The sequence below is a fragment of the Pyrus communis genome, chromosome 5 (genome assembly GCF_963583255.1).
Source record: "Pyrus communis chromosome 5, drPyrComm1.1, whole genome shotgun sequence".
Taxonomy (NCBI): domain Eukaryota; kingdom Viridiplantae; phylum Streptophyta; class Magnoliopsida; order Rosales; family Rosaceae; genus Pyrus; species Pyrus communis.
The window spans coordinates 24817611-24833180 of record NC_084807.1 but is presented as its reverse complement, the minus strand read 5'-3'; the positions used below and the strand labels follow the sequence as shown (position 1 = coordinate 24833180).

Below are 15570 nucleotides of genomic sequence, written 5' to 3'. Positions count from 1 at the left end.
TTTTAAAAAAAAAAATCACGTAACATGAGCATTCTGCACCTGATAAGATTTAAAAAAAAAAAAAAAATCACGTAACATGAGCATTCTGCACCTGATAAGAATTACAACTAAATAAGTAATTGATGACCAAACAAGATTTACATGCATTAATATGATCAAAGATGGAGAAAAAGGTTAGAAACTGAACTCAGAGGGTTGTAACAAATCAAGCTAACTTCTACAACTTGATACAAAATCCTTAATTTTTTTCACTCTTTCCTTTAATTTCTTTCTTTACTTGTTGTATTTATATACTTTTTTTTTTCTTCAAATTGTTGTGTTTATAATTTAATGCTCGTTTATAATTTAATATTGAATGAGAAAAATAATGCTGAGGGGCACTCAAGAACTAAAAGCGGATTTTGCAATTATTTAAGAAAATCAATATAAGATTTTAAAAGAGAAAAAAGGTGAGGAAGCATGTGCCCTCTGATCCTATGCTCCGGCCGTCCCTGATCAAGGGTACATACGATCCGATTATGATAAATATATTTTCAGTATGTACATCATTTGTTCTAACTTTAGTTGATATATATTGTTTATCTTTGCAGTTTTCTTTGAAAGTTAAAACGGACTACTAATTCATCTCAAACTTGACGTGTAATATTTTAACATGTTCAATTTTGTATTTTTACATGGAAGCGCACACACGGAGTTCTTGAATATCGTATCAAGTTGTGTTAAATAAATTGGTAATTGTCGATACTGAGGAATCAATATTAGGTGCATTGGACTGCAACTTGACTTTAAAACGATCAAGTCGGTTTGGGAAACAAATGCAAGTTGCAAGCTTTGCCTCCCTTTAACTATATAAATTCTATCCTCGATTGTACTATAAATATGTTGTGTGTTGGAACAGATATATAGTCTCTATTAGCTGCCTGCAAGTTGATTAGCAAGTTGGCAAGAAGAATGATATCAAGGCCACCCATTACCTCATCACCTGCGTATGTGTGTGTGTCCCATGACTGATTTGACTATACCAACCAAAACTCTAATTATTTGATTTTTCTTCAACCACCGTCTCGAATTTAAGGTGCAAAGGCCATCATATATAGCAAGTTTATTTTCCATGATCAACTCCTAAAATAGTAAATAATATCGACTCCAAAGTTTAGAGTTCTCTTCACGTCCGAATTGTCCTTTTCGATAAAAATAAACAGCTTACAATGGACCACAAACTTAATGGTTTTCTTGCTAGTAGGGTGTCTCAATTGCACTATAGAAGATGAGCACACACTCGGTGTGTGCGTGAACAATTTTATTTTTTTTATTTTTTTTATTAAGAAGTGCGATTAGTTTTTAAAATTTAAAAAAAGAGTATGAAACAATGATGATGAGACAATTTATCTTAATAAGGGCATATTTGTTTGTCAGAGGAAAAATAAGTATATGATTGTTATTTTCTCAAAAAATGAGGGTAAAATAGGAAAAATAGGGATATGATTATCATTTTGTCAAAATGTACAAAATTAAAGCCTCTTCAACTGCGCATCTCCTCCCACGTTCTCCTCAAGCGCAACCGCTTAAGTTCATTCAAACTATCCAAAAAACATCATAATTTCACTTAATTGTATGAAAAATGATGGTGGGACAATTTCTCTTAATAAGTGCATATTTTTTATCTTATGTAAATATTGTGTATTAAAAATGAGGGTAAAATAGGGAAAACAGGAATATGATTGTCATTTTGTCAGAAGATACAAAATTACTACTTTGCCCTCCTTATGTAAATATTGTGTATTAAAAGTGAGGGCAAAAAGTTCAAAAGATACAAAATTACTATTTTGCCCTCCTTATGTTAATATTGTGTATCAAAAGTGAAGGCAAAATAAGGAAAAAAGTGGCAAAAAGTTGACAAGGAATAATAGTATAGATTTTAGTCAAGGCAAGAAAATGTGTTTGTATGTCCACGCTGAAATTTATCTAGGGTTTATAGAAGTTATCTGAGAAATATATAACATAGTGATGATCTGAAGTTACAAGATTGAATGGCTTTCTGTTTGTTGTTCCTCAATTTTTGGAGATTTTGCCACTAATTATGCAAGAAAATTATCAATATCAAAGCAAGTGATGATTAGTTGTCCCTTACTTTCGTGGTATTTGCCACTAAGCAAGTTAAGCCTTCGGGCCCCAAAGTACTCTTTAATCTTTATTTTGATGAGTACTGCTTTTGGTGATTATAGTGAACGATTCATATTATGTCAGCAACTTTATATATGTAATGCTTCACAAATATATTTTATCAGAAATTGTTTAAATTAAAAAAATATCAGAGATCAATCAAATTGCAAATATCAAATTGATTAAAATCAACAGTAATTGACGGCATATTAATCAAATTTTAATAATTTAGCGATCAAATATTCTTAACATTATGAAGAAGAAAATCATTTTAATAAAAAAATATCATTGTGATCAGTTTCCCTATATTTTTGTTGGAAGTACAGTTTAATATCATCCACATGAACACGAGACTTTTGACTAAGTCAGGATAATAAAGTTTGGCAAATAGAAGATCATTCTAAGAATGAGATCCTCTTCGGATTTCAGATCCAGAGTATAGGGATCCGAATATTCGGATTGTTGAAGAGTGAGAGAGATTGAACCCTTGATTTGTGTGAGGTGGCACAATGATATAGGCTAATGGGAGTTGTAGAATTAAAATTAAGTGGTTTAGATCTCTCTATCCACGGCTCCGAACATAGAGATTCTGAGAGGATCTGGATTCCATTCCAAGTATCTTGAAGGCCAGGTAAGCACCAATGCACACAGTCGGCAAGCTAATAGGGTTTGCCAATTGTTCTGGGGTCAGTGGACTCCACTGCTTCTTTGATTTATTAAAAAGAAAACTAATGAAAAATAATTTGAAAACTTTGAATTTTAACAAAAATGACAAAATAAAGGGTAAAATGAATAGTACAAGGATTGACACCTTAGTGTAAAAATGTGTTTTTTCGTTAAGATGAACATTACCAGAAGCTTTTCATTAAAGTTTCCTTTATTAAACACATCTCCTATTATCTGCATTATATCATTGGTAGAGTCTGAACCCTTGTAGTTAGGATCTTCAATCAAACTAGTCTCTGCTCGTGGCAAATATGTTTCTGCCATTTAATTTATATCTAAGTTTCTGTCAAACTGTTCAGGCTCCATTCGAACCGAGGAATTTGAAAAAAAATTATTTGGATTTAACAACAAGACTAAATTTGCATTGAAAGTTAGAAAACTTCGGATTTGCCTGCATTTGAAATAACTATATGCAAAGAATCATTTGAAATCTAGTTCTTTTCGTTCTTTTCTTATTGTTAGTCTTGGCCTGTATTATCGTGAATCTTTAGAGACAACCAATTTAACATTACAACATATAAAAAATTTTAGATTTGACTATTTAATACAACGGATTAGTTGTATTCCTCTTTACTGGTAAGTAAGATGTCTTAGATTCAATTCTCATCAAATGTGAAATTGAACCATATTATTGCTGGTCTATTGTGATGTTTAGTCAACTCCCCTACCTGTCTTAATATAGATAATATCGTTTATTAAAATAAAAAAAAAATCTCTAGATTTGGAATCCCACCAACCAACAGGCCCTTAATTAAATTTTCTGGTATCGATAGGAATTAGGTGAGACACAACATCATGACTGTAATAGTTTATGTATCTTGGCAACAACTTTAACAGGAGGCGGATTCTGTGCCCTCCCATTTTTCGTGCTCTTCTGTTTATATGGTTACGATTAAATCATGTTAACATTTAATATTACTATTTATTTTTATCTTATTATCTTTATTAAAAAATATAAAATATTAACGTGACTTAACCGTGATCTTACAAAATAGAAGAGCACGAGAAGTGAGAGGACAGAGAATCTGTCTCCACTTTAACAATCACTTCTTCCTTTCTAATTCATATCTCAAATCAATGCACAGTACCGGATCATGTTTATAGAAAAAGCTGAAATTTGTGCATCTATTGTTGTCTCTAACTTCTTGTTTTTTATATCGCGATATTGTTATGTAAAATTATTATTTGACAGAAAGTGAGTAGTTTTATGAAGGTTGATCAAAAATTTATGCAAATAACCTTTTACCAAGAGTTTGTAGAAAGAAAAAAGAATTATGCGAAAATTATTTTTCTATAATGCTTTTAGGCAAAAGAATTTCCCATACGTTAGTAAATGAATCTGACGATGAAAAGTTGATAAGTATGGTAGCAATCAATTATTTAAAGTGGCTGTCTTGTACAATAAGGAAAATGGTGCTCTTCTTCCCATGATGATGGGTTGCGTGTTTTCAAATTTGTTAATTGAGACCCAATTGTTACTCGTCGGAAAAATATCAAATCTTAAAGAAGTTTAAGATCGTGGACATGATGAAATTAGGATTCCATCATAAAACTAATTGGCAATATAGGGAGTAGCCTAAGATCATATAAGCACATAGCAAACATTGTCCCTCATCAACATGCCCCCGCATGTATGACGGATTTTCAAGCCTACACTTGGACAACAAGTGGGTGGTGTGGAGCGCATGTGGCCGTTTGGCTTCACATGAGGACAACCTACTATGATATCATGATGAAATTGAGGTTCCACAATAAAATCAATTGTCAATATGAAGAGTAACCCAAAACCATATAAGCACATAACAAACCTTGTCCCTCACCGATGCGAGACAACTCTCAACAGGACACCCTTTTTTTTACAAGCCGATTTTTAGGAGCAAGTTCTATCCATGAGCTCTTAACCAAATTAACGAGAAACTTTATGCTCTTGCGAGTTAATCCCATAGGTGGGCAAACCCTGTGTCTTTCTAGGTAACTCCGCTGTTCTGCTCTGATGTCGTGGCTGCAAAAGCCAGAATGGCACCTTCACTTCTTTGTAATGTTGCGGTCCCCTGAGAACCAGAGACCAAGTTTGACTCACATGAACAATAGAACGATGCATATATGGTCATCCTTAAAAAACAACATATTTTTAGAAGTTGTTCAGTGAGTGATATGTGACGATGAGCGAAAATTACAATGTCGTTTGCCTTCGAAGACATCTGTGAAACTGGACCAACACCAAAATGGCTTTGAAAACATTGCAATAATTCTGTACTTTCTTTTAATCAATCACTATACTCAAGTGTTCTCCTTCACAAAACCCAAATTTAATAACAAAATTTCATTTTTCACATTTCAAAGCAGGATTCAATCTATCTTCTTCTATGGGCCCTTCCTTTGCCCACATCTTCTTCTTCTTCTCTCTTTCTTTTGCCTTCCATCTCACATTTTTCATGGATAATTACGCCATTCAATTGCCACCACCATGCAATGACCATCCCGAAAGGCCGGAAGGATGATAACTCACCACTTCGGACCACGATCAAGGATAGAAAAGTTTGGCGAACAGAAGCTCATTCCAGGTATCTTGAAGGCCAGGCAAACACCAATGCACGCAATCAGCATAGCTAACAGGGTTGGCTAATTGCTCGGGAGTCAGAGGGTTCCACTGCTTCTTGTAGATTGATGTGTGCGCATCCTTGCGATAGTTTGAAAGTTGCGTGATGTTGAGGAAAGAAATGGGCACCTTCGTTTTACTGAATACTTCTCCAATTACCTCCATTATGTTTTTCCGGGAATCTGAACCCCAGTAGTTCGGATCTTCAATCAAAGTAGTCTGGTTGTAGCAGTTGCCTCCTGGTTCACCTCCCCATTCTATACTCCTGCCAAATATCAAATGTTAGGCCACCTAAATCTCGTGAAAACTTCAAGCACAAGTTACGCGTCTACAAAGCTTCAAATTTTCAATTTGTCTGTTTTTTTTTCCGAATGGGGGTCATCACAATTATGCATGCTATATACATGATTTGAATAAATAGGGTTGAGAGAACTGTACTCACTTTCCATGAGAAGGAGACATGCTAGTGAAAAAGACCCTCGTCTTCTTGGGGTCCATGTTCCTCCGCACCCATCTTAACATAGTTTTCATTGCCATACGATAAGCCTCTGTCGTTGGCACATTCACAATATCTTTCACCTCATCATTGAAGGAACCTAGTCTGAAAATTAAAACTTCAGCATTTAGACACTTTGTTAAGCAATATAGGAAGAAAGACTTAAGCAATGTATTATTTGATGGGGGCAGGAATGTACAATATTTTAAATTCCAAGCCGGTCATCCACCACAGATAAGTATTGAACACCAATACATCAACGCCCTTCCAATGTTTGCCGTGCTTATTGATGGACCCTTTCCTTACAAGCCTATCAGATATCCTATGGACGACAGCATTATCCGCGTTTGATTCAAGAAGAAACGGCGCCCAATAGAACTCGATTGTGGCATTGTATGTCTACACATTATGGAACAAAGAATAGTATACGACTCTGCGCAATTGGCAATGTACATTTGAGAAGTATGAAGAAAAAGTGAAAACCACAATGAAATGTCACCTTGGCCGTGAAAACAGTTCGCGAGTCTGAGTCGAAGCTCTCCATGGATTTGGCATCATCCGGGATGAGTTTGTGGAGAAGACAAATCATGGAAACATACTGACCCCGGTTCAGAGAGTCTCCAACGAACATCATCCGCTTCCCTCGTAGCGTCTCGAGCATCAAAGTGGCATTGAAGCTGTATAATTTGTGGGAAGAATGTTATACATGTTACACTATTGGCAAGTTACAAAAAAATCCAACATAAAGGACATATGATTTTCATAAGATTACAAGATTAAAGTTAATACCAATGACACAGTGACCAGAAAAAAAATTATTAAAAAATTAATTAAAAAGAAAAAAGAAAAATCAATGACAAATATGCAGAAAAAACATATATTATTAGGAAGTAACTCTATTTTTTTTAATTTAAAAAATGCTTAGAGGAGATTGGCTACTCTCACCACCAGTGCCATGCAATACCCACAACCTCAAGCCGGAAGAACTTATGCTTAGAACCTAACCGCCAGCTGCTATTGGTATGGATTTATGTAGGAATATACAGATTGCACACCAAGTTATTTTAACTTAGCTGTTTCGACAATCTTTGATACAGTTCAAACTATAATTTTAGGGACAATTATTATATAGAGCCTGTTCGAGATTGCTTCTTTAGAAAGTATTTAAGCTCATAAAAGCTTATGCTAAAAGCGTTTATATAAACACGTTGAAATGTTGTTAAAACAAGTATTGTAGTTGTTTCTCCTGAAAACGCTTATAACGACCTAGAAGCACTTTTAAGTTGTTCTACCAAACATACTTATAAATGATTTTGGTTGTTATTAATAGGCCAATCAAACGAAGGCCTTGGTATTAACCTCAAATGTCGAGAAAATTCGAGTAACGAGTTAAGATTAAGACATGCTTAGAGTTCGATTCCCTCCAATGCAACAATGTAAAAATCAATTATTAAGAAACCATCTATGTCCAGGCCGTTCCCAAGAGCCCATAATATCGTGCTCCTAAAGCCCGCACAAAATTTGGGCCCAACCCATCCACGTTGTTGTGTGCGACGGTGGGCCCTGTACATTAGTTGTCTCCCACGAGGACGGATGGAAGAAAGGTACGGAATTTCGATATGCCGGGCATATAACGGCTAGCTGGCCGGGAACCAACCCAGCCGGTTGAACTACAAAAATCGGTTCATCAGACAAGGACAAAGCGACAAAACCGTTTTGTTTTGTCAGTGCCGAGATTCGTAAGTAGGGATCGAGAACTAGGAGAGTTAGGTTCCTGTCGTACGATTAAAACGAGGAATTGACGCGTTTTATTAAAGACTGAGCTACTGACCTGGGAAGATCGCAGCCGTGGGGCTGCCACCGCCATTTCTGGTAGTCCTTGTCCGGCCGCCCGTGTTCTTGGCAGGTCAACTGTGGCTGGATGTACGGGCACTCCGATTCCTCGTAAAGCGGCCGAGTTGACTCGTCGAAGACCCACCTCCCGCTGAACAAGTCACACCCTTCGTCGGTCTTGCCGACGGCGAACGGCAGCTTCTCTCTCTTCTTCCCTAGCCCCAAAAACAAAAGACCCAATTTAGTAAATTGCAAAGCTTCAATTGGTTAACTCGGTGGAATGGGGTGGGTTGACTGACCTGTTTTGATGACGATTGGGTCGGAGCTGGAGGTGAGTTGGAGCTGCTGGCCGAAAATGCAGGTGAGATCCTCGCCGTAGAGGACGCAGACGAAGAGGATGAAGACGAGGAGGGTGAAGAGGTAGGGAGAGAGTCGAGCCTTGCGGAAGACGGCGGCGGCGGCGGAGGAGGAGGAGAGCGGCGGCGGCTTCATTAGTCTCATGTGAAATCGTATAATTGTATTTGAAGGTGTGATCTAATTTGGTTGAGATGGAGGTCCATAGAGATTCATCGTGTGAGAAGAATAAATATATAAGAATTTGGTCGTTTGAGATTGGTTATATAATTTGAAACATTATAAATGTCACGGTCAGTGTGCTGGGAATACGATTCAAATACAAAAAGTTTATTCAAGTATTTAACTAATTATATATCAGCAATTATATTACAATAGATAAATTTCAGCACACTGAGAAATCTCTTCATATTTTTTTTTTGGGTATTACGTTTCTATTAAATTTAAAGGCAATGATGATATCCAAACGTAGGGAATTTCTGTGCTTAGGGAAATCATTAAATCAAGTACCATTTCTGGTCCCAAAAGAAAAACATAATCTCCCTTGGCTTCTAAGGTAAGTAATTCTCTCTTCATTCCAATCATGAGAGAGAGAGAGAGAGAGAGAGAGGGAGGAAATATTGGTTTTAGGTAGAGAAGTGGTTGGCCCTCACCTGCTTTGCTTTCTTTATTCTCACTCAATAATACAACAAATAATAAAATGGTGTGACCAACTGCTAACCTTACTAAATTAATTAAGCAATTATTTTGTTTCTCTTACAAGTTTCCATCATCACATTCAAGTGCATAATCTTTTCTTACAAGAAAGTTTGATTGTCTCTTTGCCAATAAAGCTCACAAAGTAAATGCTAATAAGCACTATTGTACTTAACTGTTCTGTTGTGAATATCGAATTTTAAGAATAGAAAAAACGAACAAAACTCGAAAACTTAAAATAAATAATTAAGATAAATAACACCAAGAATTAAGGTGGTTCGATTATATGTGCTAATGTCCACGGAGCATTAACAACAATCTTTCACTATATCAATAATGAGTACAACGAATAATCTTGCCAAGTCTCTAGAATTAAGAACTTGACGAAAAGACCTAAAATATCAAGAACAAGAAATACTCTTTTTTGCTTTTCTTTTTCTCTCGCACACACTTTGCCCTTACAATATTCTCACTCTAACTCCTCGAGTAGTATACAACTTATTGTGTTGCTCCACTTCCAAACTAGTGCAATAACCCTTACATAGACATAATAAAGGTTGTATTTAATACGGATTACTAATCCTAATTCGAACCTAGTTATGCATCCTTCTCCAATTGGAAAAACCACCCTGATTGGGATAACAACTCTGATAATTCCTAATAGACTTAGGACAACTCATCGTGGGCTGGGTAACCCAACACGTCAACCCCCGGACCCCCTTCCTTTCCTCGCCAAACCATGAAGAGGAAAAAGAACAAAGAGTTCACAATACATAAACTCCAGTAATCTTAGCCAAGAAAATACTATTCATCCCTCCTAAAACACAGAAGTTCAAAACGCATAAAATCTCATTGCAAAAGTTAACGAGATAAATTCGTACCTGAGACTGAAGAGACACGGAACACATTGCAAACGGAAAAATCGAAATGAGGCAGACAATTGAAGCTGGTTGTACTTCATGTATCAAAGAGTTGTGGAAAAGAATCGTCACCCTTGGTATTATACCTTTCAGACATCTTCTTCCATACAACTAGCAGTTGCTGTGTCTTCTGGCGCCTTTCAAAGAACCTCGACAATGTGTTAGCCAGACACATCAGAATCAGTACACAAATAATGTCACATAAGGTAAGCCTTCAATGCTTTCAATTCATGAGGATTTCTGTGATCGGATAACACTCCAAAGAGCCTTTCTCCCACCACATCACCATATTACTAACATAATTCTACCATACAAATGTATCTGTCCAGTGACGGCATCTTTTCAAACATCTGAATCAGAACCGTCAATTTAGACTGTATATAAGCAAGATATTCACATTTCAATAAATCAGATATTAAAATATACTTGCATGCTACCGTATATTTCAACAGGCAAGATAATGCACAATACTCAACATCCAATGTGTTCACTTTTCATTTTATCCGGAGAAATATTAAAATCCATGTGGAAACATTCATCCAAAATTGCCTGAACAGCAGCTGAGCAATGTATGAAGAAAATAACAAGTAAACGAGGACTTGGTAAGGAGGATTTCTTTACATTACAACTAAAATATGACTCATGACTGAAAAAAAAGAAGAACATGGAAAGCATAGGTGAGACGGAGAAGGCACCCTTTTTATGATGGTGCATGCCAAGCTTAAGTGCTAGCTTTCACTAGGCTGTTGCTGCATGCTGACCTATTTTCTCTTGTTTTCCAAACGTTGATGGCAGAGTACAGATGATACAAAATGAAGTCACCAGCTTAACCTAAAACAAATATCTCTATGCTCAAAAGTCGACAGGAGAATAGGTGCTTCGATGACCATGAGAAGATCCCCTAAATTTGTGCAGTAAGGATGCAAACAGACTCTGGAAAGAGAAGAGGTAGTAGTTATTAACAATATATTGAGAGCTAAGAAAAAGAAAAAGGCAATTAAATTGAAACTTGTTTATATCTGTGCCACATCACTAGAAGTATAGGGGAAAGACACAAATCATTAAACCTAAGCAGAATACCTGGGTACTTTGAGGTAAGCTGGTCCAAAAGTCCAAGTTTGGCATAATCTGAAAAAAGGAGAAGCACCAAATCATAGTTAAATTACCAGAATTGAAACACCAAAGGAGCACTTTAGAACCTTGACCAGATTCTAAAGTACCAGTTACAAGTAAGATTTTTTCTGCTATTGGAATGTGATCTAACTGATGTTCTAAATAGTATGCTGCAACAAAAAGTGAGAAAATGGAATAGATTTTGACTCCAACGTGACATATGGAATTATAGTAATATGGTAAAAGGAACATGTGGCTCTGTTCCCTATTCCATGACTGTCACAAGTTTGAATTCCCTTGCCGAAAGGTCACGTGTTTTGGTTCTCTCCCCTTCAATATTTCCTTCCATAGACCATCCACTGTATGATACACACACACACACACACACATATATATCTGTGTGTATGTGTATCACCCAGTTTCCTATGCGTAATTCACGACCACCATTTTACCTGACTCATTGACATATATTAGTTCTTCCTCTATCGATCGATTTTTAAGAAAACTTGAATTCCATTTCAAAATGATACACATCAAATAGATGGACCTATTCATAAAACAATTTCAAGACATATGAATGGACAAAACTCAAGCATTACTAATTCATTTGTGTGCAAGAAGCTGATCTAATTGAGGAACATACGTGTATTCCACGAACTCCAAGTTTTATATACCGATAAGCTGCCCCAACCAGCAGATAAGCTCCAAAAAGGCATAAGATTCTGAAAGTCAGATCAATTATCAATCACTTACAATGACTCGGAAAAACTTCCGCAGTAGACATAGAAAATCGCATTGGAAATAAATTTGACTCTCACATGATTCCTAAGGTACCAAACCAGCCCCACGCTTTTCCATGCACGTGTTCAATCTTGGCACAGCCAGATGGATGCGTTAATACTGTAGCCTGTCAGACAGAGAAGATATTATGAACTCATAGTTTATACATTGTTCATACACTCACTGCAAATCCGCTTTCAATGTCACAAAATGAACTGTCAACCGAGAGCCAGTGCTATGCATTTCAAAGCTTCATACATCCCTATTTTGAAATCTATGATTTCATACATTCGCAACAGCAAACACTAGCTAGTTTACTGGTTTTTCTCAATAGTCAATACCACCACCCTTTCCACCACCTGAACCATATGCACAAAAAACAAAGCCTAAAAGATAAAGTGCCACCAGCTGGGAAAGGAAAAAGGTTTCAATGGATCTTCAGTCAACAAAGAAGCGCACTAGTGATAAGCAGGAAAATGAAACAGGTTGAGCACATATTCAGTTCCAAACAAGTTTACCATTCAAATCATATTAGTTTAATTAATAAATTTGGCTGGAGATCAGGGCGAGGGAAGATTCAAGCTAAAGGAACTTATTAAATCAGGTAAGAAGCTTAGTATACAAAAGCTGAAGACAGAGGGCCAGAGGCCTATACTCTATAGTATACGCTGTACAGTTCATAGAATATGGACAAAATATCGCTACTCCCATGGGCAACTTTATCAAAGTAAAATCCCATCTTGTATAATATTAAACGATAAGCAAGAAGAAATGAAGATATTCTTAAACTGAAAGAACTCACATAGTCGCATTTCCCAGTTTTCTCTAGTAAATGTGGCCCCTGTAAAATAGAAATACAAGAAACTGGATCATCAACCAAGCATGTCAGAATTCCAGGATCATTTCAAATTATGCAGATGATTTTGTAAAAGGTCTTGCCTGAACTCTATTTGGATCACAAATTACAGACACAGAGAGGGAACAGTTGAACTTCAGGCCACTACTTGACATCTTAACAATGACACCAGTGTTGGGATTCTTCCTGTCTGCCATAACAAGGAAGTCATAAATCTTCGGAAAATTTATTCTCAAACCAAATCAATTGTGAAGGTCAGAAAGCATGAATGTCCATACATATTTGTGCAATGGCATATTCAGGCTACATTAATGGAAACCTGAAAGTATCATTCAATTTTATATCTGGGGGAGATTCCAAGAAAAATAGAAAAGAAATCTCACCAATTATGTTCATGTCCATGCTTGAGGCACGCCCAATGGTAGTGCACACATCGTAACCTGCAGTTACCGCTTGGTTCATTTTAGAAGAATAAATACAATCTTCCAAGATAGAACAATTTTCAATCCAAATTAGATGAGAAAGGCCTCAGTCTCCTGCTTTGTTCGAAACTAAAAAGAGGGCACCACAGGCTCCCAATTTCTAATGGACCAAAGCACAACATAACATAAAATCAAGAGGAATTTTGTTTGAAGCCACAGAGCATAGGATGTCATTAAACAGTTTAGCTGTCACAATTTTTTTTCACACTATTTATGAATAGCTATTGTTTAACACAATATAATTTGCAAGAGCGACATCTGATCACGACCCTTAAAGCTTTATTTGCTCCAGAACATGTCCAAATTAAACATCTACTTCTGCAGAGCTAGGCAATAGAAGGAAATATCTGAAAGAAATTAATTTGATTATTCCCAAACATGATTGAGTCACTGACTACCACTATCATACATAAGCAATAGAATGTGAATTCCTTTTTCCGACTTTTCCAACTGGAAATAGATACAGTAAAGTACACGGAGGGCTACGTCATTAATCATATGAAACATTAAAGCATCTGTACCTCCTATGTTGTTTGACACAAGCGCACTAGAACCCATATCACAGCATGATGCCCCCACACAATCCTGCAATGTTCGATAAGGTAGTCAAATAAATAAGATATTCTATAGAAATTAGGGTAGGAACTAGGAAGTATATTTCACTATCTTTATCTTTGTTTTATCCAATTTATAACAAAAAGCTACCTCTGCCCATTACACCCTGAGTCAAGAGCCTGGAATTATACGTGAACAGTAATACTCGGGTCAATTGTTAAAAAGAATTATCCATGATTGAATCCAAAATAAAAGTTATGCAAGCATCAGGTTCATGAAAAGTAAAAGAAAGCAAATGAAAATTAGGACCTTTGAAAGCTGTAGCAATATTCTATTAAATTCCGTAGATTTTAAATTTAGAAAAACTCTCAAGTTGTTTAGCTAGCAGTGTAAGTGCCAGCTTTAGCAGTCAATTTCCAAATTCCCATCTCTCTCTAACCCTCTCTTTTGTCTTTAGTGGCAGAGATAGAGAAAACGAAAGCAAACCATCCGCAGCAGCTCCCTCACGGATCAAAATGTAGGGAGGAACTAAGTACCAAGTGAATAAGTGCGGGTATTACAAAATTGCACCAGTCTCAGTTCCTTCTATATCATTATCAACATAAAGAAAATAACAGTAACAGAGATGAAAATTTTACCCAGCAATCAACACATCTAGGTGGGTCGTGATTGAAAATCATTCCATCGCAAAGCTGCTCCAGACAGTCAAAGAAACAAACTCAATAGTGAACCTAGTGGCATTAATAAGGCTTATGCTTGTAAAAGTTAGCATAATATCGGTTCAAGGAAAAAACAAACACTGCATGGTGGTATATCACGACCGTAGTTGTACAAAATATCAGTAAAAAAACAAACGTGTGACCTGATGGAGCGAACCTGAAACCAGAGCACAGTCTCATTTGCTGCCACCTTGTAGAACCTGTAGTAATGAAGTTTAACATCAAGGAAAAATGAATTTTGCTTGACCAAATTGATAATTGAAAAAATGCATCACAAATGCCCCTGTAAATAAGAGAATGCTTTCAATGTATATCAGCTAGAATACAACTGATGTCCACAGGACCATAGCTCAAGAGCACGAAGAACCTCCGCAACCCCTTGAACCATAATGTACCATACAACTATTACATCCCAATTTCAAACTAGAGAAACCAGAATGGCTCAACCGAATCTCTTTCGAACAAATGCGCATTAAGCCGGCTTAATGAAAAATTGAAAACCAGTTTCGAAAATGCTTAATAGAAATCATAAAGTTCATAGCAAAACCACAGCAATCAAACAGTAAGACGACATGCATATCAAAACCCACAAGAAAAATACACCGAGATGAGGTAAATGTTCCACCAATTGCATCAAATTTCAGCTTTAAAATATTCAATAAATTCATTGAAATTAAGAAGAAATAACTTGAAATTACAAGGTACAATTAACAATTCATGAATAATACGAAAAACCCATATCAAGTAGCAGAGAAATGGCGAGAGAAATGGGGGGAGAGAGAGAGAGAGAGAGAGTACCCATCTTCGCTTTGGACGCCGTGAGGGAAGAAAGGGATGGGAGAGTCCAAAGTGTAGTTATAGAGCTTGTCATCGTGGACGACACTGAAATGGCAGCTAGCGGAGACCGAGTTAAATCGGTCCACAATCGTTAAGATGACCGTAACCGATATCAGAAAACCGAGTCGGACTTCCATTGCTGGCCACCGAGCTCACAGAAACTCGCTTACAATCTCATCAATGGCGCTGAGATTCTTGGTGCTCTGAAGCATGAAAACATCAGTCTTCACTTACGACAAAAACCGACATTCCTCGTGGTATTACCTTCAACCAAACGACATGGTTCGCACGGGCCGGTTTGGATATGTATCACATTTTATTTGAACCAAAGTTGGGCCGAACCAAACCGCACGTGACAATTTGGATCGCCCGGTTAGGCGTTTTGATGCCCACCCTAAAACGACAGGTCGTTGGGAATATAGGAGAAACCTTTATACTGCC

At 36.7% G+C, this 15570-nt stretch overlaps 2 protein-coding genes across 2 annotated transcripts; both read right to left on the bottom strand.

The window, feature by feature from the left end:
- Positions 1–5135: 5135 nt before the first annotated feature.
- On the bottom strand, positions 5136–10120 carry LOC137734835 (protein trichome birefringence-like 33). The gene is made up of 7 exons (XM_068474131.1): positions 9749–10120; positions 8117–8351; positions 7816–8032; positions 6484–6661; positions 6184–6383; positions 5931–6089; positions 5136–5753 (listed from the first exon to the last, which is right to left on the bottom strand). The coding sequence occupies exons 1-7, from the start codon at positions 9773–9775 to the stop codon at positions 5414–5416; spliced, it is 1356 nt and encodes a 451-aa protein (XP_068330232.1). The 5' UTR covers positions 9776–10120; the 3' UTR covers positions 5136–5413.
- A 138-nt stretch (positions 10121–10258) lies between these two features.
- LOC137734836 (uncharacterized) lies at positions 10259–15388 on the bottom strand. Its single transcript, XM_068474132.1, has 11 exons — positions 15091–15388; positions 14450–14492; positions 14212–14265; positions 13540–13603; positions 12920–12976; positions 12620–12726; positions 12483–12521; positions 11719–11807; positions 11544–11622; positions 10868–10915; positions 10259–10720 (listed from the first exon to the last, which is right to left on the bottom strand). The coding sequence occupies exons 1-11, from the start codon at positions 15264–15266 to the stop codon at positions 10640–10642; spliced, it is 837 nt and encodes a 278-aa protein (XP_068330233.1). The 5' UTR covers positions 15267–15388; the 3' UTR covers positions 10259–10639.
- Between the last annotated feature and the right edge of the window lie 182 nt (positions 15389–15570).

What these genes read in the sequence shown, in the direction of transcription:
- LOC137734835 (XM_068474131.1), bottom strand. Translation starts at nt 9,775, where the DNA reads ATGTGTTCCGTGTCTCTTCAGTCTCAG. An exon ending in GAACTGTTTTCACGGCCAAG is followed by an intron (nt 6,384 to 6,483) that starts GTGACATTTCAT and finishes CATAATGTGTAG; the next exon opens with ACATACAATGCCACAATCGA. An exon ending in ATGTCTCCTTCTCATGGAAA is followed by an intron (nt 5,754 to 5,930) that starts GTGAGTACAGTT and finishes GATATTTGGCAG; the next exon opens with GAGTATAGAATGGGGAGGTG.
- LOC137734836 (XM_068474132.1), bottom strand. Translation starts at nt 15,266, where the DNA reads ATGGAAGTCCGACTCGGTTTTCTGATATCGGTTACGGTCATCTTAACG. An exon ending in GGCGTCCAAAGCGAAGATGG is followed by an intron (nt 14,493 to 15,090) that starts GTACTCTCTCTC and finishes TCATTACTACAG; the next exon opens with GTTCTACAAGGTGGCAGCAA. An exon ending in TTGGAGTTCGTGGAATACAC is followed by an intron (nt 10,916 to 11,543) that starts GTATGTTCCTCA and finishes TCCTTTTTTCAG; the next exon opens with ATTATGCCAAACTTGGACTT.